We start from the raw sequence: 26,336 nt of genomic DNA, 5'->3' as shown, positions 1-26,336 counted from the left end.
GGTTTCATGGAGCACAGCGATGAACCTGTACACTGCCCTACAAAGGCAAAAGGCAGTAACTTCAATTTTTTCGAAAATGAGTTTTTGGTCATTTTTGGAACATTACAGATGTGCTTTATTATGTGGACAGATATTTTGAGTCAATAGTGCTGTTTTTTTGTTGTTGAGAAAATAGTAGGTTGTATTTGCCTTAACTTCCAAAAGCCCTCGAGAAACAAAGGCAGAGTCCAGTAACTTCCCTCATAAGGGTCTTTGTACTGCAGCATTCAGGAAAGCTCAAACTGAGTTAAGGTCTTCTGCCTTTTGTTTTGCTGCGGATCAAAGTGAAGTTACTGTTTTACTGCAGTGGAGTTAAGGTGTTATGCCTTTGTTTTAATATCTGTCATCAAGCACTTAATTGTGCCATGATCACTAGATTTCCTGTATATGTTATCATTATTATCATATACTGATTTAATATAGTGATCAGCAACCAAGGGAGCTAACAAATGGAAGTTAATGCTTTTTGCCTTGGCATGACCCTTTATTATTGTACTTCCAAATAAGGGTCAAAGGTCATGTTTGACCTCAATATTTTGATGTACATTAATAACCTTTCCAATATTCTGCCTGCAACTCATTTGGCTGGACAACAAAAAGACTTTAAAGTCATTTATCTCAGTTCTACACTCTGGCGAGTTAAGGTCTTTTGCCTTTGTAGGTCAGTACAGTCCCCTCATTTAATCCGTCACTCCTCCGAATAGTAGCTATGTCCTAATTAAAAACCGATCCTTTAAAAAGGAGGGTTTCCGTTATGAAGCATTTTACCAAAGAAGGACACATTTCCAGTTCGCCTACTTAAAAAGAAATAAACCGAACTTTTTGTGACTCATCTTGATGCATACTCAATCTTCGGAGCATGCAGTCTGCAGCAGCTGCAGCTGCGTGGGGGAAACCACGACGGAATGGGTAAAGTGGGTGTGTCTGTGAATCACTTTTGCACTTTCAGGAAGTAGTCTTTTTTTTTCATTTGTTGAGGGGTGTTGTTGTCAAGTGTAGTAACGACGACTCCAGTCTGACAGCAGCCTAAATAGGTCAATGGTAAACTTTGCTTTCTGGCTGCCATGTCGGAATCTCTGGAGCGATCCACGAAGATCAACCTGCTGCGGGAGCCGATTGTGAAGAGGCTTAGTGATGTTTTGGACAAGTCCAGCAATAAAGGATGGCGAAAACTCGGAGAGATAGTCGGTAATGACAGACGATTCAATGTCAGGTAGGTTGAGGTACGTTGTTTAAACAGTCCTAAACTGTGTTTAACCAGCAGTTTAGGCTATAATGTTAAATCTGCTACCTGTCAAATGATATTTGCATAAATGCACTGTATGGCAAGGTGCTGGATTGTGCCTCTAGTCTACTTGTAAAAGTTACTACAGGTGCGACCAAATGAAAATGCTTGATTATGAGATAGAAAAATATAGCCTATAAGGTTATTGTCATAGTAATGATAAGCAGTTTAAAAAAAAACTAGGCTGATGCTCTAGAGTTATGCAGTTCAGCGACACAAAGATTCAGACAATGTAAGGCCTACTTTCTTATTTATTGATATGTGCATTACAGGTTTATTAAAGATTGTATCAAAACTACTAAATCTATGAACAAATTCAGTATTACAGTTTCCAGTCTTGTGTTTTGTGTCTTGTGCTGGAGCCAATATCTTATTGTCCAATGTTTTACATCATCATTTTTAATATTTACCCTGTATATATCACCAAGATACTTGTACTATATATAATCAAATCATTTTTATGTCTGCATTATCTTTATTTTTAATTTTTAACCAGTTTTGTATCTTTCCGTAAAAATATTGAGAAATACTGATAACTGGCTCAGAGTGCTTGAATATGATTCTTACTTGGCCAATCAAGTTTTCTTCTGATATCTGAAGTATGATTTCTGCCAATCTCCTGCCTCGTCCTCCAGCTCAGACGACATGGAGATGTGCTCCCTAAAGGTGCTGGAGATTGACGGCAGCCCAAGCCGCATGCTGCTGAGGCTGATGGGACAGCGAGGCTGCACCACAGGTCACCTAGTTGACCACCTCCAAACTCTGGGGAACCCGGAGGCCCTGCAGTGCCTGAAACCATCAGGTAGAGTGAACAAAAACACGAGCCTGTTAGGATAATGTCAAGGATCAAACTTTGTTGTCTATTTTCTTTGTGTTCTCTTTCTAGCTGAAAGGGAATTTATGTTGTGGATGACATTTACAAAACCTCTTCACTGCTGCTTGTTCAATCAGTCAGGATTTTTAAAAGAGGAAAAATATGACAATGTGTTTTTTCCAGATTTACGTCATTGGTAGTTTGAGTGGAAAACACCTACACTCAAATAAAACCCGTTTCTAACCCACTGGCCCGATAAAGTCTGTCTTTGATACGGTGCTACCCATCTCTAATCAGTCTACAATGTAAACATTAGATGACACAAACAAAGTGAAAGTCTCCTACATGTACAGCCCTGCAGATCCTCATCCAGCCCCAGTCTGTCGCTCTTATATCTGGACACAACCTGCGTCTCAGCTGTAATGCTGTGGGGAAATCTCCAGTCCAGTACCAGTGGTTCAAGAGCAAGGAAGAGGTGAGCCATGAAAAGTTCCATCTGGAAGTATTCCTTTTTTCTACTTTTCATACTTTTAGAATCTCAATGACTACAGCGTGGATTGCCCCTTGTTTTGTTTTATTAAATGTACATGTCAGTATCATTTTATGCGAGTCCAGAATAAATATCTAGGCTTGAGCTAACATTTCATTCCCTTCAGACATTCAGCTTGTCCACTGATGTCAGAAATGATTTAAAATTAATATGAAAATACAAGATATCCCGCACAACCAGGATGCTTATTTGGATGTTGTTGTAGTGTGAAATCTATATTAAATGCTTAAACTACTGGCTAGTTGCTCAGCAGATTTAGGTTGAAAATATTTATATGTTGGGCCACAAAAACAAAACTGGACACTGTCGAGCTATACTCACTGTTCCCCTTTTCAGCTAACATCTGAAACCAGTTTCTTTACAGCGTGATGTCCAGCATTTCAAAAGCAAATGTTACATGGCTTAAAGACATAAAAGTACTTTTTATTCTCATGAAATAAAGGCTTGACTTTAATGTATTTTAAAGGATGTACTAACCCTAAAACTTATATAAAAAAAGCCTTTTATAAAACACTGGTGTGTGTTTTTAAGGAGGTTTTAAGTATTTTTTAATACACATTGTCCCCCGAGTGCCCATGCCCCTCGGAACGCTGCGACTTAACCTAATCCTAACCCTAACCCTAGAGGATATATTAAATAGTCAGTGAGTTTAACTAGGATACAAATACTTTGACTAAATAACTTATTTTAGCTGTTTCTCTTCTGGGCTGTGAATAATGTTGAACCTTGCTTATGAGTGTTTCTGCTTATTCCATTCTCAGGTGCCAAACAGCTTTTCTCCAGACCTGGTGATAAGTCCAGTCCATCTGAAGGACACTGGCTTTTATATCTGCAGGGTCAACTGTGGAGAAGCGTTTGAATTCAGCCAGTGGGCTCAAGTGGACGTCCTGGATGTCGCCATGTCTTGCGGTAAGAAATCGAAGGTTTAACTTGTGACCTCATTTGACTTCTTTGTGTTTTGGAAAGTTCATGTTTACTTGTGTAGTGTATCTTATTCTTGTGGGACTTGATTCTCTGCTATGAGTAGTTTCCCCTACGAAGCAGTAAACTTTCGACTGCATCTAGCAAGTTTACACCAAAGATGTGTCCTCTCCCCCCCCCCCCACAAAACCAGGGCAGAGTTATCAGTCCTTAGGCGGCCGTCTGAAGCTGGTGATCCAGCCTCAGTCCCAGCGGCTATATGTTGGGGAAAACCTGCAGCTGGAGTGTGGAGCTGTTGGAAGGCCAATCCCTCGCTACCAGTGGCACAGAAATGGAGTCCCGATCCCCAACGCCACTAAGAGGAAACTCATGGTGAGGAGAGTTTATAATCTTACTTTCACAAGAGTTATACCAGTTTTCACTGTTTGAATAGAGTTCAGACATTACAAGGCATGAGCTTTCTGTTTATGGCAATGAATAATCAGAAGGTACCTTTTCACTTCTCTAAAGTGTTGACGATACTTCTCTTGTAGGGAAGGTATAATATAAAAAAAATCTCTGCGTTTCAGATTCCTCATGTGATGCAGGACCAACATGGCAGGTATCGCTGTGAGATCAGCAGCAGCACTGAGCGAATGTGGACCAATGAAGTTGACGTTGTGATAGGTATGCTGCACTTTTTGACTCTGCATTTACAGTCAAGTAAAAATCAGCTTTGTTGTCGTTACGTTGGAATCATAATTTGCTTTGTTCTCGACCAAAAGCACCAAGGATATCTGTCCAGATTTCTGGGGCAATGGAGTGCTCTGAAGGTAGAGTTGAAAGGACTGGTGCATGGTGATTTAAAAAAAATAAAAAAATAAAATGGCTAACCATTAACTGCATGAGACATTAATCTAACCATTTTTCATTTTCTCCATAAATTGTTCCTGCAACTGCATGTGGGTCATGGTCTCGATTTCCTTCAGATAACCAGCACTAACTCCCTATGAGGTTTACAGGGACGCACTAACATAATATCCATCAATAAATTGGATATGGATAAGGATGGTTGTATTCTTTGTTTTTCTTGTTGTCAACAAATTCCCAAAATTAAAATCCTAATAATCTAATAATGCAGTTTAATCACTTCTTTTGTTTTTTGAAAAAACCCTTAACTATAAGAAGCCAGCATAGAGGACATGTTTTGAGTTTACACCATCCTGTTGACACCATCAACCACACCGTCATTTATACTAAATAGTGTATCAAATGAGTCTTTAGTGCGCCATTAAATCGTTTCCAACAGATGCACAAGTGACTCCTGTTTGAGTAACGTGTATGAAGAACTATAGTCCCCAGTGTTTTAAGAATCACATTTAAAGCCATATATTGTTGTTGCTTTGAGTGTTTTTATCGGATTTGTTGACAATTAGAAGTTTGATATTAACCTTAATCTACATAAGCTCTTGTGAGGATTTTTTTAACTGGTTATGAAATGGACCTAAATTCACACGGATGCCTTTTTTCATCCTTCAAAAGCAAAAAGACCACAGTCACTCATGAATGTCTGGAACCTGAAACTCGAGGTAGCTTTCAGATGAAGTAATTAGCTGGATGTTGACAAAATAGCATTTTCCACAACAGATATTCAGAGAATGTAAAAATGTGTCTGAGATTTTGTTAGTTACATAACTCTACTTTCAGAGGAACCATGACTAAATCAGCAAAGAGATAAGAGGTACCACTTTGTCCACAGGGGTCGTCAAAAGCTACACACATTAAAATGTCCTCACAGGAGCTTTAATTTGAATTGTTTAATTCAGTTGATTAAAAATCAGACGTTTCTTTAATTACTGGAAATCAAACCTTCTCTGTTGATTGGTCATCGTTTCCACTGACATTGAAATGCTCTTCTTACATGATGGTAAAATATGTGTCATTTTGATTCCTAGATGATGTTTACGCCATCGGAGGAGGTAAGAGTAATCAATCTCCTCGAGACTTATGCACCACTTCTGTATTTCTTATACAGTGTCATGGTCCTTTGTTGTGGTTTCACTGCGACTTTGCTTTTCAGGTTCCAATGATTTTCTACTTAACAGTCTACCAGAGCAACTTTATGGTGAGTGTGTTTTCACACATTTCTTCATGTGAGTGGTGATGAAAAATTCCAGGTGATGTTGGTGGGGTCTACACAGGATTTGTTAATTGCTGATTTTTGTGATGATACTGCTGATGCAAAGTTCCTCTATAAGTCGACTCTGTTACCATGTGTAACAAGACCACAGGTAACTGAACTCAAAAGCACGACTCACAAAAAACAGTCTTTGGTTGGGGGGAACAAAAAACAGTCTTTACTTCTAAAGCAGACAGAATCCAAAAAAGTGATCCAAGAGGAAACAAAGGGCTTGTACGCTTCTCACAGGGGACAAAGACGAACTGGCACAGAAGGAAGGGAAGCCACAGACTAAATACTAAGGTGAGGGGGAAGACAACGAGATGCAGCTGGGAACAATCAGGGGCGGGGCAGACAATCACACAGGTGGGAAACACAGGAGGGCAGGAAGTGAAGGATCTGAAATGAGAGGAGAGGTTAGTGACCCAAAACAGGAAATAATACAAGTAGAAATGAAAACATAACCTGAGACACAGAGCTGGACATGACACCATGCAGTATGATTCTATTAAAATGTTCAATCACCAACAGAAAAATAAAGATGTGAAACTTGTAGCTTTCTTGTAACTTAAAAAGCCAGCAGCACAACTACCTTAGGAAGCTGGGAGGGTGGGGGTTGGGAGGGTAAATGGGTGTTTATTATTTTATTGTCTTGTTTTTCTGTTTAATTGGGGCTTTTTGTTTTACTCTATGTAGATGTGACATCATGTTGTACTGTCTGTAAAAATGTAATAAAAAGATTTTGGGGGGGGGAAGCCAGCAGCAACACAAGTTGAAAAAATGACACTTGAAAGCTAAATGCAGTCCAGAAGATACTTTTTTTTAAAGAAAAATGACAAGCTTTACAGAGGTTGGTGTAAGAAGCACGGCTTGCGTATGATGTGACGCGTTTGGTTTCCAACCTGATTCACGAAGCCGCTTCCTTCCTGCTTTCTATGACACCTCTTGTGTATTTGTGCCTTTAAAAGATTATTTTCTTGCACGCCAAAAAGGAAGTTTTAAAAAGTTCATCATAGATTAAAGCAAGATAAAAAAAAAAAAAGATAACAAAAACAGAAGACACATTGTTTCAGTGTGTTCTGAAAAAAAAAAGATCATGACAAAAAGAACTTGCTTTTAGGAATATTGAATGTTTAAACATGAAATGTCATACAGACATTATATATTCACAGCAGAGGCAAAAAGACCCATCCATGAGCCGATGTTCTGCAGTGTGACTGTCTCCTAATGTGCTACGCTGGTTTCTGTTGATATTCACGCATCGCAGACAAATTGTGTTTTGGAATATCCAACGGCTAAAGCACAGAAAAAAAGACAGCGCCACATATTGTAACTTGTTTCTCTCTTATTCTCATATATGTACTATATCCAGGAAATCATTTGAGTTAATTTTTAAACCAGATATTGTTTACTCCTTCCTGCTTTCATACAGTTTTCCGCAGTCCTGACTCTCATTTCATGGACAAGTCTTAACTTGAATGAGTTGTTTTCCTTCCAGTCCTTGAACAGTGTGCTTTATCTCCCCTACAGCGACTGACAAAGTGGCCCTGCTGATTGGTAATCTATCTTACCAGAACCACCCACAGCTCAAAGCTCCCATGGTGGACGTGTACGACCTCACCAATCTCCTTCGGCAGCTGAACTTCCAGGTGGTTTCACTGCTGGACCTCACAGAGTCAGAGATGAGAAACGCTGTGGATGAGTTCCTGCTGCTGCTTCACAAAGGAGTTTATGGTGTGTTGGATTTATACAAAATCTGGGAGTTGAAAACGAATTAAGACAAAATATGAATATGTTGAATTTCCTTTTGAGTCTGTCTATTGTAAGTTTTGTTGAAGGTGAGAAGATTTGAAACGCACATTTCCCCCTTTAGGTCTGCTCTACTACGCTGGTCATGGATATGAGAATTACGGCAACAGTTTCATGGTGCCCGTAGACGCTCCAAACCCGTATCAGTCAGCCAACTGTTTGTGTGTGCAGAGCATCCTCAAGCTGATGCAGGAGAAGGAGACCGGTCTTAATGTTTTCCTGCTGGACATGTGCAGGAAGAGGTGGGTAAACTAAAGACCTGACTTATACTCCTATAGGTTCAAATAATTAAGTTAATAAATCTGGAGAAAGTTTAAAGTTCAGATACACATTAAATTTGACTAAATGTGATTATTCTGTAAAGTTGAGTAATCCAGCAAATGGCCTATATAGAAAAAAACACCCACATATATTAAAGGTTCTTTAAACAACCCAAACACACTAAATCTCAGTGTAAACATATTCAAAGAAGCAGTATTTAATTTAAACTGGAGGAAAATGGTGAAAAAAAAGAACAGATATAATGCAGTAATATGGTTTAACTAGCATTTTCTTATGCGTTTATTACTGTTTCAAATTGTATTTTCTTGTACCTGGACAATTACGCATAGGGATGAATTAAATGAGCATTTGTGTTCCACTTTTGTTTTTGTTTTTTTACATTGTACACGTTATGATTTTCCAGAAATATTCATGATGACAGAACTCCAAATGTTGTCCTGAGGGTTACAGCCAACATTGTATTTGGATATGCGACGTAAGTGTCAAATATTACAGATCCATCAATACTAAATTTACACACTTTTTTTTTTTTTTTTCTTTCTAGTTTTCAATAATGTAGACTGTTGTGTTCTTGGTTTGGCTCCTCAGGTGCCAAGATGCGGAGGCCTTTGAGCTGAGCTCCAGTGGCTTCACTAACGGTGTGTTTGTCAAGTTCTTGAAGAAGCGACTGCTGGACGACGAGAAGATCACCGTGGTGCTGGACAGAGTGGCTGAGGGTGAGAGAGGATAAGAGAAACAGTACAGAATAAGAACTAAAATAATTCAACACATGTTATAATGTATGCAATAAAGGTAGATTATTAACTGTTGTCTTTTTCAATCAGTTATAGAAACTGAGATGCAGATATTGGAATTAGATTAGACAAGCTGTGAAGTAAAATTTACAATTCTACATTTCATTTAGCAGACACTTTTATCCAAAGCGATGAACATCAGAAAGTTAGTACAACACAGTGAATGCTGACATGTATTTTTTCTATTCTCTATTTGTATGTGTGTGTATGTGTGCAGACATGGGACAGTTTAATGCCACTAAGGGAAAGCAGGCTCTGGAGATCCGCAGCAGTCTGTCAGAGAGGAGAGCTCTCACCGATCCTATTCTGCCTGGCGACAGCGTTGATCTTGCCCACACTCTCAGCCGCCAGTGGGCAAAGGCTCATGGTTAGTTTGAAATACTGTCAGTTAGAATATACTGTATATATACTTGATGATTGAGCACAAAGCAGCAAATCCATTAACGTCATATCTGTTTTTTTACTGTGATCATCTCTGTCTGTTAAAGTCAAAGCAGCTTTATTTGTATCTCACATTTACCATTCACTACACTAAGACAATTTAAAGGTCCCATATTATGCTTTTTCTGGTTTTATATGCTCTTTAGTGTGTTTTCTAAGTGTCCTGTGCATGTTTAGACACATCTATGTGCAAAAATTCAAAGTCTGCGGAAACGCAGCTTCTCCTACGTCCTCCTGTTAGCTGCAGCATTAGCTGCATGTAACGCTCGGTTCTAGCCCCCCTCGATAAAAATGTGTCAGTGCAGCGTCATTGTCAGTGTGAGATCACTGATCTAAGCCCATTGGCTCGTTGTGGCAAGCCCTGCAGCTCATGTTGAAATTTCCGAGAAGCGTGCTGAGCAACTGACCAATAACGACAGAGCGGATCGGCAGACCAATCAGAGCAGACTTGGCCCACGTGGGGTCTAACAGTGTGGGCTCAACAGAGCGTAGCTGACGGACTCAGAGCGTAGAGGGAGCAAGGAGGAGCATTACATGAAAACAGACACTTTTTTCGGACTTTAACTATTGTGAACGTACAAAAGTAGGTACATAGATTAAATATATGAACCCCAAAAAGGGCATAATATGGTAAATCACAGACACTAAAATAAAAGGGCCAGAAATACTAAACTATCAGACTAAGCAGTGGGTTGTTCCCTCTAACTTAGGTTATTTGGCTCTCTTGCTTATGATCCTTCTTAGCTGCAGTTTTTGGGATCAATCTAGCGGGTATAACTTGACTTGTTTGTATTTTGAATTTGAATGCAGAGCTCCCTGAGAGTATGTGTCTAAACTTTGACTGCGGGGCTCAGATCAAGCTGGGCTTTGCTGCAGAGTTCTCCAACGTCCTTGTCATTTACACTCACATCGTGAAGAAGCCCGAGGACATGTCCTTCTGCCAAGCCCACGTCACCGACTTCTCACAGGTGAGCCGTGTTGTCATGGAATCTTTTGCCCCAAGAATCATATCAAGACTGGCTGATTGCATGTATTTTCACAAACGATACACTGTGATGTGTTTTTCTTCTATACTGCAGGAGCTTGACGTGGATCCCAAAGAGATGAATAGAGAGACTCCAGAGGAGACTGGGATCTACTTCCTGTCCGGCAGTCTGCCACAGCACTGCCTTTACACCAGAGTCAGCTCACTGCAGAAGCTCAGGGTGAATATACTCATCATAACTTTCTCATTATTAGTTTATGTGAAAACGTAACCTCTTTCAAACAAAACAACAGGTAACCAGCATTTATATTTAAAAAAGTTCTGAAAGGTTTACAAAAGGGTTTTACAGTTTTTCCATCCTGTGAATAAATAATTTCCTATAAGATGAATAAAAAGACTTCTGACTATAGAGCTTAATGCCAATATCGGAATGCTAACATCCTCACAGTGACAATGCTGTTATGTCCGTGTTAAGAAGGTGTATTTTAGAACACTTTTACCATCTTAGTTTTTTTGGGCCGATTAGCCCTGAGAAAAAGCTTTGACCTGCAGGTGGTGCTATGTGTAAAGTAAGGGGATCCATGCTGTGGGTTAGAGTCATCACCTGAGCTCTTTCATAAATGTCTTAGGTATGGGGACCAAGCAACAGAGTACGCTATACGTTGCTATGATGAGAATATTTATCTTTATATAAATGCTAAGAAAACATAATGCAGCCGTTGCACAGAGATCGTAGCGTGCATACACTCTAAGCACCGTGCAGCAGTCACAGTATATAAACTTCACTCCCTCAAGGTGAATTCTCCGGAGAATATCCTGCTGCGTTCTCTCATCAGCTCACTCGGACTGGCAGGAGAGTGGTTTACGTTCACACATACAGCTCCTCCTGGAAATATCCAGATTTTTTCAGGAGTCTTCTGAAAGTGTGAAAGCCCTGTATGTTTCTTAATACTACTTCTCATCCTTCACATGCCACAGGAAGAGCTGGTGTTCACCGTTTGCCTTCAGGGCACCTTCCCCGCTATGGACGACGATCCCGTCCACTGGACCAAAAGCATTAACATTGGCAAGCCGCTGATTGCACGACTCGACCTACACCGGCCCGTGAGGAGAAACAGCTGCCTGCAGACCTGCCTAATGCCCCACAGCCCCTGCCACAGCCCCTGCCACAGCCCCTGCCACAGCCCCTGCCACAGCCCCTGTCACAGCCCCAGACCAGAACACCACCTATACCTAAACCTTCAACACGGCACGCACCAGGCCCAGGACTACAGCCGACTGTCCCCCCAGCAGCACTACCTGGGTGCAGTCGGAGGCGGTGGGGATACCTACGAAAACCTCAGCCAGCCTCACTATGAACCTTCGTATGATTCAGCCGCTGGGCTTTCAAGCTCACCGGGGAGGCTCAGCACCCCCATAGAGGCCACCGCCAACATCGAAGAGCTGCATACTGCGTTTAACGACAGCCTTCAGCTTCAGCAGCAGTAAAAACAGCTGCTTGATGTGATGTCATTAATTCTCAGGAGAGGAGCTTTAAAAGTCTAGTCTGGAATAATGCTGCTCTTTCTGTTTAGCTTTTTTAGATTATATTCTTCAACGTACGTATAGCTTCTTTTTTTATTTACCTCAACAAACTATACACTGACTGTACTGTAGTTATATCTTAAAGAGTTTTTTCAAATAAATTATGTTTTACCAAGTGCCACATTTTCATCACAAGAGCTTAATAGTGCGACAATGTTATGTAAGAAGTGTCAGCTATCAAAGGTTCTCCGACTTTTTAACAAACAGAATTTACTGGATTGTAAATGTTAAGCTCAGATCAAGTCACCGTCCTTTTGAAACATATTTACAAAATGCTTTTGATACTTCATACAATGATAAAAGTTAAAGGTACACAGCGGAGTTGGTGCGTCTGTTGTCCTTTTGATTTCATCTCCACTTTAGGATCATTCATTTAGGAACATTCATGCCATACATGTCATGCTTCATTAGTCAGTCACTGCCATAAAATGAATGGAAGAAGGATAACCAGCTAGCAGGACTGCATGTAAACAACACTGGTTTAAATTGTTTGACGAGGAAGGAGAAACTCAGCAGTTTGGTAAGAAGCAAAGGACATAACTATGTTTGGTCACAAGAAAACTCCACAAGATGAGGGCCTTTGGTTAAGAATATAGGATTGGAGTAATCTGAACATAAGGATTTCAGTAACATGTCCTAGTTTGAAAAACAGTAAGAACATTTATAAGTGGAACCAACTGACAGCTGAAACTGAAAGAGCTCCCTCTGCTGTAAAACTAGTGTAAATATCTAGAGCTTTTGGCAGTCAATTTTTTTTTATAAATTATCTGACACTAAACATCCACCCTAACTGATATTACCCATATTACCCCGTCAAGCAATGCCTTCTCTCTCTCCCAGTTCTCTGAATCAGCCCCGCAGCACCAGGTGTCATCAGCTCCTCTTACGTCCTTATTCAGCCCTGCAGTGAACCGTGAAACTTTCCTAGTGGGATTTAAGGGGCTGTTCCCTTTATTATCCTCGAGATGTTGATGTTGCTACTTTGGGATTAGCCTGAAGGGGAGAAGTCAAAAACTGACAGCGGGTTGGAAAACTTCACTTCACTCTGTTGGCATTATCCCTGTAGTTTGAGGTTTAATGTAGAAATTAACATACAATAATAACAATCCAGATTTCAATCATTGAAGTCTGTACACAAACACAATGGGTTTTTTAGACACAGATATGTGCTGACTACACTTTACATGAGACAATGCATATGTAGACTTGATCTCCCCCCCACCCCCTTGCTCCCTATCCTTCTTCCTGCATCTTATCCCATCTCTCCCCCTATCCCTTTCCAAGCCTGGCGCAGTCTAGGCCTGTGAAGGCTGTTTCGTCAAGAGCCGGGGATCCGGCCGAAGATTTCTGCCTTTTAATAAGAAAGTTTTTTCTTACCACTGTAACTTTTGCTGCTTTGCTAAAGTGCTCATGATGGATAGGCCGGATCTTTGTAACATAACAATGAGTAAGGTCTTTTTACCTGCTCTTTTGTAATGTTAACAGACAAAGAGTAAGGTATTTTACCTGCTTTTTGTAAAGTGTCTCGAGATAACACTTGTTATGAGTTGACGCTATACAAATAAAAATTGATTGATTGATTGATTGATTGATCTCCTCCTTATATAAGACAAGAGCTCCTTGCAAATTTTTCCCAGTTAAACAAAGCCAGTATGAGCAAACAGTACCTTACATTTTTTTGTCTCATGTTAAAACATTTGTCTCACACAAGTCTGGAGATGAAACTCATGAACCTTCATCAAAGAAGTGTGTGAGTGGCAGTAAATGTGTGTGCTGTTGTGGTGCACTTACTGTACACCTTTAAGCCTGGATACATAATGCCAAACATGAGGGTGTTTAAGTCAGTGTTGGCCGTAAATATTGGCCACGGGAGTTTTCTCTAGGGGTGGAAAGAAAGAGCTCAAATATCTCTTACACAAGTGCAGTGACAGAATGTAACTACACTTTGTGAAAATTCTTAACAATAGAGGTTTCAAAACAGAAGGTCATGTGACATTCAGCTGCCAGGTCCTCTCCTATCCACAACAGGATAGGGCACCTTGAGGAAAACTCCTCAGAACCGGCATAACCCAGCCCTCTGATTTATTTTTTTATTTTTTGATGAAAGTAGACACACAAAGCATCATAATGCTTCAAAGTGTTTATCACAGCATGTTCTGTGTAAGGCATTACACGGCAGTGCAGCATCAAGGAGGAACCCTGTCCGTCTGACTGAATTATGGATGGAGTACGGCACCCACAGGCTGCAGGGTGATACCATATAGCTGCGTCACTTCTGCAGCTGAACGAGGGGGGTGGGGGTTGCTACACGATGCAGTAGGAAGGAAGAGTAGAGAGAGAAGCAGTGAGAAACCTGCACGTAGAGAGGACAGAGGGATTATAATCATGTCAGCGTCCTGGAAGCAGCTCTTTTTTCAGGTCCTCCTGCTTCTCATCTCCTGCAGACACATCAATACAAGTAAATGACTATATTTGAGTTCAATTTTGACTGTGGGGTTCTGCAAAACCCTTCTCTGCCTTATTTTCCCCACTAAATGATATTGTGAGAATTCAGAGAAAATATCACAGGATGTCCACACCATCATATATTATTGTATCAGCCTTATTTTGGTTTTAGTTGCCCTATGTCAGTGTTTGTTATTTTCTAATTGTCCTATCTTATCCTGCAGTAAGCTATTATTATTATTAGCTATTTACGAATCAAAAATATGTATGTATGCAAAAGAAAATAAATATTTCAGTTATAACGTGGGTGGGATCAGTACATCACATACACATTTAGGTAAAATTATTATTCATCTTTTGGGGGCTGATGTAATTGTACCTCTGATGTAACCACTCAAAGAGGTTTTTTTTAAGAGGAGCATGGCGGAGATAAAAGAAGTTCCTTATTTATAGTTCGCTTTCTACAGGCTGCAGGAAATGAGCAGCTGCAAACTTCTGCAAAATAGAAAAAGAGAGGCACCTTATGAGATCTTTTTTTTTTTTTTTACTTTTTTTTTTCTGTTCAGTTCTGTATCAGATATCTGTTTTCATGGTAGTTTTTTGTTTCAGCTTGTGCGTTTTGTTTTTATCATTTTGGACTCAGAAATAGTTTTGATTTTGATTTTTCTATTAAAAGTACTCTATGAAGATTATAAATACACACAACTACAATGAAAAAATAAAGCACTTAATGAGACCCAGCCATCACCTTTTATTACCCTTTTATTACTGACCTGAACAACCACATAAGAACCACTTATTGGCACAAACAACCCCATACTAACACATTAAATACCCAGCAAATACTACTCTCAGTCAAGTTATTACACACAGAATGCCCTTTAGCAGGGCTGTGTCCAGACTTTTTGGACCGGGGTGGCCCAACTGGGGCACTGACTTGTGCAGGGGTGGCCTGAATTTTGTGTGGACACACATGAATCCAGAGCATTTATTTATCTTTTCTATCTGCACTTATTACATCGACTTTCGAGTAACACAAGATAATGGCAAAATAAACATCTTCTAAGCGTAATTCTTCAAGGACTAAAACAATTGTAGGTTAAAATTTCCAATTTCGGGTATTTTATCAAAATGGCAAACAAACAAACATCTGCACACTGAAAACTATTAGCTGTCTGTGGATTTCAACAGAAGTCCCACCTCTGCCAAGGCAAATGACCAATCACAGTTAATCAATTTGGGATTGCACCTGGAGTTGCCAATAAGATTTCAAAGGGGCCCATTCCAGGCCTGGTCACCCCAGGTGGTGCAGAATCTTAAACAGTAGGTTATTTCCTGGGAACTTTAAAACAGCCATACCCACCTATGAAACCACTTATTGCTAACTTTCATTTAAAAAAATAAAAGGATGCAACCTAGTTATACAGCTAGCTAGTGTTTCATTTTTGGATGTGTATGTTTAAAAATAAATTGTTTTCCTGTCAGAGACACCTGGCCCAACGTCCCCTCCACTGGATCGCATCAGCCCCCTTCCAACTCTTGAAAGGAGTTATGTTCTTAAAGGTAACTGTCACCATATTGTCTTTTTCATGTTTACATGTTGTTATAGGAGTCCTATAAATAGAGCTTTAGATTAGTTATGATGTGATTTATTGTCAGTCATTGACTTTTTGTCTGGTGATGATGAGTTCTGGTTCATAGATTAAGATATGTAATCACTTTTGTTTAATTGTGTTCAAAATCATTTTAAACACTGCAGGTGTGAGTCACACTGAGAGAGTTGAACTGTTGAACCCGGTCAACCTGTCCCTGATGTGTACCTGGGCTGGCAATCAGAACAAACCCTCAAACATAACCGGCTTCTGGAAGAAAGATGGAGAAGAAATTGAGAACAGCCGTGTCACAGTGCAGTTGGAAAATGAGCAGTATAATCTCAAACAAAAGTATGTACTAAATGATTCTGTCTTTATCTTCTGAAAATGTATTTTTACACAAACTCATCCACATTTATCAGTGCATCCAGTAGTGTAGTGCTGCCTTAAGAAGTGGACACATTTTCTTTAAGTGACCAGTCCAGCAGAGGACAAACGGCCTCTGTTATAAACAGTAACATGTAAGACTACTCTTGAATATTTAGTTAGTGCATACTAGTCAATTAGAGACAGAAGGGTCATCCCTTCACCATCCTAAAAATATTGTCAATCACTCATTGGTGTGAATCAGAGGACATTTAGAAGTGGGTACCTATGGAGACTGAAAAAGAAGTGGGTATACGCCGTATACCTGCGTATACCTTGCACTACACCACTGAGTACATCCCACAATAAACTGTCTGAAGAAGTCTCATTATTCAATCATACAGGTGTGCATTATGGTATAAAATACTTGATTATATGCATATCTACTTATAATTCATCTTAGTTTAGATTTTCTCTACAGCAAACAAACTAATTTCTTTTCCCTTTGCAGGTTCAGTATTGTCAGAGAAGAAAACCTTGGAAGTTACTCTTGTGTTTTTGGAGGTGAAGCAAAGATAGTCTTTGATTTGGCAGGTACAGATCACATCCTTTCATGAGTTATATATATATATATATATATATATATATATATATATATGTGTATCACATTATACAAGAGTTCTTTTCTCATTTTAATGCTTTGCTCTTGCTCTCCACCAGCCCCACAGATTGGTGATGTCCGGGATAAACCCATTGTCAGCTATGTGGGGGATTCTGTGGTGATGACATGTAAAATGGAAGAAAGCAAACCAAAACCCAACACCTGGAACTGGTATATGGCAAATGATACAGGAAAGGTGGGTGAGCAGCTGAAAGCTTTATTTGCCGTGTGTGACATTTTTGCCACTGTTGACTCGAACTGACACTTTTTGAAAATGAGTTTGGGCTAACTGAATTATGAATTTAAAATCAAACCACTTATAATACATAATTCATAGTGTAGTAAGGTTTTTGTATTTTAATTCTTTTTGTATTAAATTACCAAATAGACACCTTCGTTATCTGATGAGCAACGACATGTTAACAAATGTATGACCTCTGATCCATTGGACTGATTTTTACCCTAGGAGCAGATTTTCCCTGCTGCAGAGCCTCAAAGGTATGAGATCAAAAACGATGGATGGAAGACCAAACTGCTGGTTTACAACCTGACGGAGGCTGACTCTGGTTTGTTTTACTGCGGTGCAGTGTACGCCATCAGCACCACGATGAGCCACGTGGAGTTGAAGGTCAGTGTGGAAATGAACTAAGTACTCAGGTAACCTAAACTCACCTAAACCTAACACAGTATTTAGAGTTGTGAAAGCGTCATAAACAGATGATCTCGCGCTCTGAGGTGCATGTGTGAAATTTGAGTTCTTGAAAATATCTTGGCCTGAATGTCCTGAAACTTCCAAAAGATGTGTGACAGAAATGGATCTGCCCCATTATTATTATGAATCCACAGGTTGAGTAAAGTGGAAAGGGGAGATTCTTTATTAAGTTGATATCTTTGGTGTTATATCCAAAAAGGTTTCTGAATGCAGAACATTCCCTTTTAATTGAATACTTAAACATTGTTTTCAGTCAGTTGGTGATTGTTGTTTTCTGCTGAAGGTCATCAGTTTCTACGAGCCTCTGAAGCCCTTCATAGCCATCGTGGCTGAAGTGATCGTCCTCGTCGCCGCCATTCTGCTCTACGAGAGGAGTCAGTCCAAGAAGGACTACACAGCAGCAGGTATGCAGAAAGCAAATGGAATTTTTTGTTGATGTATGTGTGTGTGACGTGTTGTTTTTACGATTCATTTTGAACTTAAAATGTCTGCCTTGTTCTCAGGAAATGGGCCAGGTGACCAAACCAACTCACTGTGAGTACAATGGGAATGTTGATGACTTCTATTAAGATTTTGTTTTACTTTTATTCATGTTCATTTTCAGTTTTTCACGATGTACATTTGTATCCCTTCATTAGGACACCTGGTGAAAATAATGCACTCGAGGAGAGCTCTTCAATGAGACAGCGGAAAGTTTAAAGGTAGCAATAACTACGGTTCAAAATGTCCACACAAGTGTGAACAGAACAGAGCTTTAACGCAATAAATCATTTACTTTTTTATGAAGTTATCGAATATTTTCACCCAAAAAAAGTCAAATAACCACCACTTAGATTTGTACACAAGTAGCCTCTTGTTTGTAAGATGTTTTATAATTCACTTGATTTCACAGCAGGACGTTGTGATAGTGATGTCATAGTAGCTGAAAGAGCAAATCATGAAACTGTGCTCATCTTCATTTCCTGTGGGAAAACACGTCGCTCTCTGTCAAAAGGCAAATGTTGTTTTTTTTCTTTTTGGTAACAATTTAACCACTGTCCCTCTTTACTTCTGTGAGTATGCGTTATGGTTTTTTGAGCAGTGCCTTACATTCATTTAAAGCACTTGACAATTTTACTGTCCTTTAAACAGCTTGGTCACTTTCCATTTTTTTGGTCTTGCTGTAATGTGTGGTTAACATACTGAATATCTGTAGTATCTTAATAACACGTAAAAAGATATATTATCATATATGCAGATGCTTGTGTGTGTTTTAGTCATGTACATGTATAATGGTGGTCATAAAAATCATCATATTGTCTGTATCATGATTTCAACTGAGTCTTTGTCAACTTGCATTTCCTTTTATGTGCCACTGTATATGCAAACTAGTAAATTAAATGTACATCCCTCACTGTCATTCTGCTTTTTTATTAAATGCTTGTGATGACCATCTACCGTGTTTAACATATTTTGAGGAGGTTTTTCTTTACGCTGATAAAGACGACCAGACACAGGACTCACTTTTGAAAGGGAGAATGCACGTTTGAAAAACAATTATCAAAACCTTTTGCAGCCCTAAACAAAGATATGAAAAATCCCACAGCTGTGCCTCATTTCGGAGGTAGCCTACAGTAGGATCCTTCCGTGGACCTGTCCTAAGAAGGACACAGCCTGCGTTGACAATACAGGCTGAACTGAATGAGTCTGGTCTCAAATGATCCCTGTTTGTCTCACCCTTACCCCTTAATTTGGACAGGTGGACAAAAGTCACTCATTTGGTTGAGCGAGACAGAGAAGGGGAGTCAAGCAGAAGAGAAGCATTTGAGGCAGCACACCTACTGAACCCTAGGCAACCGCCTTTAGTGCCTATTGAGCCAGCCTGGACTGTAGCTGCGGCCTGCAGGTCATGTGCTCGACACTGGTGTCATCTTTAGAGTGCAGCTGCTCGTGCATCAGATGTGGAAGGTTACTCCACATGATGGGAGGGAATTACATTCAGGAGGATCATAATGATAACGTGCCAAAAATTCCAAATAAAAAAAGGTTGGAGATTAGTCCAAAACATTGAAACCGAATCAAGTCTGAAGTCTTAAAGAGGCGAAGTTCATCTCTGAGGGAAAACCTCAATAAGGCTCCACTAGCCGATCCCTCCTGTGCAGACTTATGTCAGCGCTGTGTTTAGCATGTATACTGTTTACTGTGTAAAAAGATACTATATATACAGTCAGTGGTTAGGGTCCTCCACAAGGGTCTTTTGGCTTCACTTTTATGCTACCAATGGAGGGAGACATTTAACGTCCATCTTTATGTCAAGTCAAAGGCAAATGCAGTTGTGCATCAAATGATTTAATTCACATACATCTGGGTGAGTTAGACACCGTCTGATACGACAAGACCTGTGATATTAGCTTCAGGCTAACAGCTTAGGCAACACTGGCACATGGAAATAGTGTGTCACATCAAGTGACACACTATTTCCATGTGCTGTTATTATACTCAGGGGTGCAAACTGATCAGGGATGAAAAAGGTGACATGGATCCAAACCACCTAGGGGGGTCCGGGGCATGCTCCCCCAGGAAGATTTTATTTTATTTTTTTAAATATCAGCTTTAAAATGTGAATTTACAAACGACTTTTAGCATTCAGGCAAAAGAAGCGGTGCAAACAATAAGAAAAACACAATTGCTTGTCGATATCTATGTTCTGTTCTAACTTTTTGATAAAGCTTCAGTGAAACATGAAACACACGTGCTCCCAACCTTCAGTCCCTTTTTATAAATGGGATGAATTTGCAGAACAGGGCTTACCATGTTCTACTAAGGGCTGATGTGAAGGGCAGTCACTATGCAAGTAGCTTTCAGGGCAAGAGTCTGAGAGAGCATCATAATACAGTCATCAAGTATGGCAACATTGGATCCAAAACGGCGAATTTCGCCGAAAGGTGACAAGTTTGCACCCCTGTATACTGTATGTGCAATATTCAAATTTCATGCACACAGCATTCACAGAACAAGTTGTTGGGGAAGAGTCTCTGTAGTTAAAAAAAAAAAGTGATTGAAATATGGACAGCAGTGAATATCTCTGATGGGCCACCAGTGCACCTATTGTTCAGTTTTAAAGAATAACAATGAAACACATTCTTTATTTGAAAAGCATTATTTTATTTATGCATCATTATAATCTGCACTGTGAGCATATGTCAGCACTATTTTCTGGTTCATTGTTCAGTCGTACATTGCTTAACACAGATCGAACTGCTTTTATGAACATTACATACTTTACATTTTGACAGTTCTCCTCTCCTTTCTTTTATTTCCAGCATCTGTAAATTCCTTGGAGAACACCCGACTCGAAGGCAAGAAGAAAAGACAGGAAATCTGATAAACGCCTACGGCTGATTCATCAGGAACTGAATGAGAAGTTTTATGACGCCGTCGTTCAGTCCCACCACCTCTCCGTCCTGCACACTCTCATACAGTCGCAGGCTCTCGGTGCCCCACAGAAGGTTTTTCCTGGGGTTGTTAGTGTCGGCCTCCACAGAGAGGGCCAATGTGTTCAGCTGGTAGCAGAAGAAGGAGAAGAACTGTCCATCGGTGATCACAGCCTGCGACACGAAGGGCCTGGTGACGTCCTCGTTGTTCCAGAAACCTACAGCGGGCGAGAGGGAAGAATGACTTTAAACTATGTTGACATACACGCCTTAATTTGATAATAGGACACTACCTGATACTGCACTCTTCTGCTACATTACAGCTTGGTCAGAGAAACGAGGAGATCAACACTATCTTCTAAGTTTTTCTCCAGTTCATTTGTAACTTTACTGCAACAGAATTTCCTTTTTTCTTGCAATTTAAATCACACAGATCATCTGGATTTATTTATTTATTGTATATTAGTGAGTTTTAATCAGAAATTAACAATATTAATCAAAGAGAATAGCCATGTTTTTTTCATGTCAATTTAAAACTTGTATCTCATATATTGTGATTATTTATTCAGAGTATGTCTTCATGTGCTGAAGTTGCATTTCAACTCGTATTTTAAAGACATATACGACAGAGTTGGGGTTCTGCCCTCTGTTTAGAGAAACAACTTAAATCTGATACTACTTTATTCAAATAAATATGTATTACTTATTTGTATTAGGCTCTTCTTTAGTCAGAGATGTGTGTGTTGGTATCTCACCCTGGTACATGGCCTGAGCTCCGGTCCAGGCAAAGAGGCTGGCGAGTCCATTGGCTCTGAGAAAGACCTCCACCTGATCAGACTGCTTCTGTCTCGCCATCCGGTCTCTGTGGTACCGGTCTGGTACCAGGTGGAACTGGGTGTGACCGTAGCATGCCGGATCTGGCAGCTTGGAACCTGTTTAAGAAATCAAGAGGGTGGTGTTTTATACTGACAGAGAACACATGATTACATGAAGTGATTACAGAATCGTACACTTTCATTTAAACTCTGATGGTGTTGTAACGGGGTGAAATAAGACCAAGACGATGCAATATGTTGCCTGTAGTTGCGTTACCTGTAAATATATTGTTGTCGTACTGTCTCCTGAACAGAGGCATCACGTTAGGAGCTAATGTGACCTCTGGAACTTCAGCCGTGTAAGACGCCTCCAGTGGGACAAACTAAGAGAATAAAAAGAAAGTGATAAGAATTACACAAAAACATATTATATTTAACTGAAACCATCACTTATATATATATATATATATATATATATATACAGTCTATAATGTGAAAGACTGTCATGTGTAATTTTTTTTATGTCTTTTACATCCTTGGGTGTCTTTTCTGTTTTAATTGAAACAAGCCACATACCTGTGGAAGCTGCTGAGTAATCCTAATCTGAGTGTTTGGTTGGTCATCAATTTGGAACCTGGTTGGCTCTAGTCGGCCTTTTCTGTGCCCTTTAGGTATGATTCTCTCTCCTCTCCTCCAGTAAAAGTGTACCTTTGGATCAATATCTGACAGAGAAGCAGAGCACAAAAAGTCTTAGCATGTGATAAATAAATAAAAAAAGCTTGACTGGTGCACCAATTTCAATACTACTTTAAATGTAGTTTTACAAAAGCTAGTAACGAAAGTCTGAGCATTGATCAGCTGTCATAGAACTCATGCATACCCAGACTGGAGAGGAGTAACAGGGGGTTGTATTTGACCAGGCTGTAGGTGAGTCCACTCGCAAGGCTTCTCAGAACAGGTCCAACCACCTGCTCCTGCTGTCTGTACAGGAAAGGTCTGCGCTTCTTTAAGTGCCAGTGCTCCTGTAAAATCACCCGGGTCACCAAGGTGCGGATGTCCGCGAACACATCATCTCCAATCCCCGGCACCGAGGTCTGACCTGCGGCTGACCCCGAGCTGTCCTCCCCCGCAGTCTCCTCCGGGGTTAGGATAAACTTCTCGGGCAGACCCGGGATAAATGCGGTTTTGGTAAAGTGCTGGTACCATTTGTCTGCGTTGCGTGCAAAAGTCTGAGGGTAAACGACAAATTTCTTACGCTGGATGCGAGTGAGGAGGGAGAGTTTCTCCTGCACTGTGGAGGCGGTGATCTTCTTCACTTGCTCCTCAACCTGTCGCCGGCGCGCAGATTTGCTTTTAGCCGTGAGAGAAGCGACGTTTGGGGGGTAGACTGTCTCACTGAGCGCTGCTTCCGTGTGGACGAGCTTTTTGTTTCTAAAAGCAGGCAAGCTCTTTGGGAACAGCAAGGACAGTCGTGTGCAGGCCGCCATGTTTCTTCTGTGACTTCAAAATTGTGCTTAATTTCCGCTGACATATGAACTAGCAGGCTTTCACGACAGCGCCCCCTGTTGCAAAAACAAATAAATACGGAAACGCATTATATTTGAAAACGTTTCAGTCGTCAAAAAAATCTGTAATTATGTTTAGAACTGACTTACAAAAAAAACAACGCTATTTTATTTAAGTTTAAAGCCATTGTACATGATTTTCTTAACGCTAATTCTTGAATAAATTATTAGCATCGGAGAACGTTGCGGCTCTTGAAGCGACCCTACATGACTCCTTTGGACCACAATTTTAAACGTCGTAAATTTGGAGATTCATGGAAGCCAACTAGACTTAATGAACTTAGATGTGGACTGTCGTTTGTAAAATTCAAAGAAGATGAACAATAACGTCATATATTACATCTGAAGGGCAGCAAAGTTAAAGCTATGACCAGTATTTCCGTGTATATTTCAGTTTGCAACACAGTTTAGTTTGACTTTTGCGTGTGTTATCAACATTGTGAACGAAAAACATAATTTACATTTTTATCTGATAGATCAACGACTTAATTTATCTCAGTGGTGTCTTCTTTCTTTTGAAGATTACAGGACACGTCATGTTGTATGCATAATTCAAGACTGGCATCGTAAAAAACGGATGTCATTGAAGGCAACATTAACATACAGTGCAGAGTTTTCGCGTCTGTAGCTCAGCTCGTGTGTGCTGTCAAAACCCGACATTAGACTTGGTTTATTATGGTTTATAATATCTAGTAACCTTACTACTAGGTATGCATTTTCGTCACATATTGCGGACGCACTTCATCGGGACCAGAGTTTCTCACCTCAGCCGTATACACCATGTTTGTCGAGTCGAGGTATCTTAAAATAAACCATCTCATTCTCATAAACATTTTCTTTGCGATTGCTGCAGCTGACCAATTTGACAACAAGTTTCCTACCAGCCTTGGTGGTGGCTTTGGGAAACCTGGTGTGCCCCACCACCACCAAGAGGTTTGGTTCATTGTGCCCCTCATTAAAGTTGTTTTAATATGTTGTCGCTATCAGTCCCAGGCTGTTATTGACCTCAGTGCCGTCCGTGTGTTTGACCCACACAGAGACAACTGTGCACCAGAAGTGACGAGGTGAGGCTGGCAGAGGAGGCCAGCAAGAAATATGGCTCCCCAGCTGCAACCATCTTCTCCAAAGTGATTGACAAAAGCATCCCTGCTGACATCATTTATGAAGATGAGAAGGTAAACAAGCGTCTTCAAAACATGTTGGGGTTATCTCATGAGATAAATGAACACAAACGTGTTCAGATATAGATAAAGACATTCAACCCTCATTCATCTGTAAATTATGTTTTTGTGTGTGTTTCAGTGTTTGGCATTCAGAGACATCAGCCCACAGGCCCCTGTTCATTTCCTGGTTATTCCCAAGGTCCCTATTCCCAGAATAAGTGAGGCCAAAGATGATGATGCTGAAGTAAGTTTGTCCGTCCATTTTTGCATTCAATAGAAATGCCATTGATCTTATAAAAATAACACATTTGCATCAATCAGATGTTAAAACAGCCAAAGCAGTGCGGAGAAGAGTGTCTACTTTGTTTTTCTGTTTTTGTTTTTAACTGGATGCAGGAGTTTGATTCAGCTACATGCTGATTTGTAGAATTAGACGTTGGTGTTTGATACTTGGACAATACGGTTTAAAGGGTTTCCAGGTGTAAAGGTTTAAATTTACGATTTAACTGGTAAAATATTATTTTGTATAAAAAAAAAAAACTACTGTGCTACATTTAGGACTTTTTTTTAGTGATAGTCCTTGAAGTGACACATTTTCTTAAATAATGTAACCATAAATAATGTAATGACCCTGTGTAAATAAAGAATCATCCTAACCCTTGCTGGGGTCCATCTCAGTCCTCTGTGCAGGACAGGTTTAGTCCTCACATCAAACCCTGGAAAGACTCATTTTTAATGATCAGTAAAGGGTTGTTGCAGTCACACCATAGTCCAAAATGTAATGAATTTAAGCTGCTTTAACTTTTCCCCAGTTAATTCCTATAATTGTTTCCTTACTCTAAGGGACCTAGCTCAAACCATAGAGAACATAGCCCCAGACCAGACGTAGACAAACATACAGTATGTGGACAGGTATGTCAACGTACTTCAGGTGATCATATTGTAATGTGTACCTGCAAACTTAAAAATCCTCAAGCAAACACTGGTGGGACATGTAAACTCCTCCCAGCTTACCCGCAGGTTCAGACCCCTGCAGGTTCAGACCCCTGCAGGACCAGTTGTTGTGTGCAGAAAGTCTGTTTGCCGTCACTGTCTCAGAGTGCAGCCTTCAGGACATGTTACACTCTGCAGATGAAGAGTCTCCCTTCAACAACTTCATCACTAGTTAGGACTTAAAACCCCCATGCAGCTGATTTTGTACTCTTTTTTTTAAGGGATTGAATTATATTTGAGTTTGTCTTTATAAGCTCAAGTGTCTTGAGTTTTGTATTGTTATTTTCATTCATGAACACAGACTAAATCAAATATTAAAGTGTAGCAGCTTTTGACTTTTCAAACAATTCGTCACCAGCTAAAATATCATCTTTTTGTGTGTGTGTCAATTTCAGCTCTTGGGGCATTTGTTGATTGTCGCTAAAAATGTGGCAAAGCAAGAATCTCTAAGTGAAGGGTACAGAGTGGGTAAGTTATTTAATTTTGTAGATACAAGTGATGTGTGTTATGCTGTTGAGATTTATGTGGAAATACAGATCGTCTGTTTACTTGCACATTGAGTTCTCTTTTGTTTTTTTCTGTCCTCTGCACAGTGATCAACGATGGGAAACACGGAGCTCAGTCTGTCTACCATCTTCACCTTCACATCCTGGGAGGCAGACAGATGACGTGGCCACCTGGATAATATACATATACATATCTGTTGATATGTCTTCTGTCTTTTTTCATGCTCATTTATCTTTTTAATCCAGCAATCTTGACATTTTTTTTAGGATTGAGAACGTAATCCCGTTTGTTGGGCTGATGCTCTCTTCAGTGATCATAATGTGACGAGTAAATACGTTGATCGAAATGTAAAAACAAATGTAAAGACATTATGTTTGATACCCCTGATTATTACAATAAACAAAAAAATCCTATATTGAAGACTGAAAATTCAACCTGTTTT

The 26,336-nt window shown here is 40.0% G+C and overlaps 4 protein-coding genes across 5 annotated transcripts; 3 read left to right on the top strand and 1 right to left on the bottom strand.

Annotated features, from left to right (window-relative positions):
- Positions 1–1,056: 1,056 nt before the first annotated feature.
- malt1 (MALT paracaspase 1) lies at positions 1,057–11,783 on the top strand. 2 transcript variants are annotated; one of them, XM_061038463.1, is made up of 17 exons: positions 1,057–1,252; positions 1,960–2,126; positions 2,492–2,613; positions 3,450–3,597; positions 3,803–3,981; positions 4,179–4,275; positions 4,374–4,421; positions 5,544–5,567; positions 5,669–5,713; positions 7,298–7,501; positions 7,641–7,818; positions 8,262–8,333; positions 8,447–8,574; positions 8,870–9,019; positions 9,904–10,061; positions 10,173–10,298; positions 11,057–11,783. In XM_061038463.1, exons 1-17 carry the CDS (start codon positions 1,104–1,106, stop codon positions 11,564–11,566), a joined length of 2,505 nt encoding a protein of 834 aa, XP_060894446.1. In that variant the 5' UTR covers positions 1,057–1,103; the 3' UTR covers positions 11,567–11,783. The 2 variants fall into 2 exon arrangements, with proteins under 2 accessions (XP_060894446.1, XP_060894447.1); XM_061038464.1 differs by lacking the exon at positions 4,374–4,421.
- A 2,093-nt stretch (positions 11,784–13,876) lies between these two features.
- On the top strand, positions 13,877–18,872 carry emb (embigin; the record flags this gene model as incomplete). Its single annotated transcript, XM_061039063.1, has 9 exons — positions 13,877–14,120; positions 15,593–15,670; positions 15,867–16,050; positions 16,577–16,659; positions 16,786–16,922; positions 17,193–17,354; positions 17,722–17,842; positions 17,942–17,972; positions 18,077–18,872. Coding segments are annotated over 9 exons (1,101 nt in total), but the record flags the coding sequence as incomplete, so codon positions are not given.
- Positions 18,873–20,558: 1,686 nt separating this feature from the next.
- mrps30 (mitochondrial ribosomal protein S30) lies at positions 20,559–23,177 on the bottom strand. Its single transcript, XM_061038462.1, has 5 exons — positions 22,547–23,177; positions 22,243–22,388; positions 21,944–22,049; positions 21,607–21,783; positions 20,559–21,069 (listed from the first exon to the last, which is right to left on the bottom strand). The coding sequence occupies exons 1-5, from the start codon at positions 23,151–23,153 to the stop codon at positions 20,810–20,812; spliced, it is 1,296 nt and encodes a 431-aa protein (XP_060894445.1). The 5' UTR covers positions 23,154–23,177; the 3' UTR covers positions 20,559–20,809.
- A 691-nt stretch (positions 23,178–23,868) lies between these two features.
- On the top strand, positions 23,869–26,328 carry hint2 (histidine triad nucleotide binding protein 2). The gene is made up of 5 exons (XM_061038461.1): positions 23,869–24,028; positions 24,269–24,406; positions 24,534–24,638; positions 25,783–25,855; positions 25,981–26,328. Exons 1-5 carry the CDS (start codon positions 23,942–23,944, stop codon positions 26,070–26,072), a joined length of 495 nt encoding a protein of 164 aa, XP_060894444.1. The 5' UTR covers positions 23,869–23,941; the 3' UTR covers positions 26,073–26,328.
- Positions 26,329–26,336: the final 8 nt, after the last annotated feature.

Source organism: Labrus mixtus, chromosome 5 (assembly GCF_963584025.1).
Source record: "Labrus mixtus chromosome 5, fLabMix1.1, whole genome shotgun sequence".
NCBI classification, from domain to species: Eukaryota; Metazoa; Chordata; class Actinopteri; order Labriformes; family Labridae; genus Labrus; species Labrus mixtus.
Note: the sequence above shows the minus strand (reverse complement) of the source record. Positions and strands in the feature narration are given on the sequence as shown.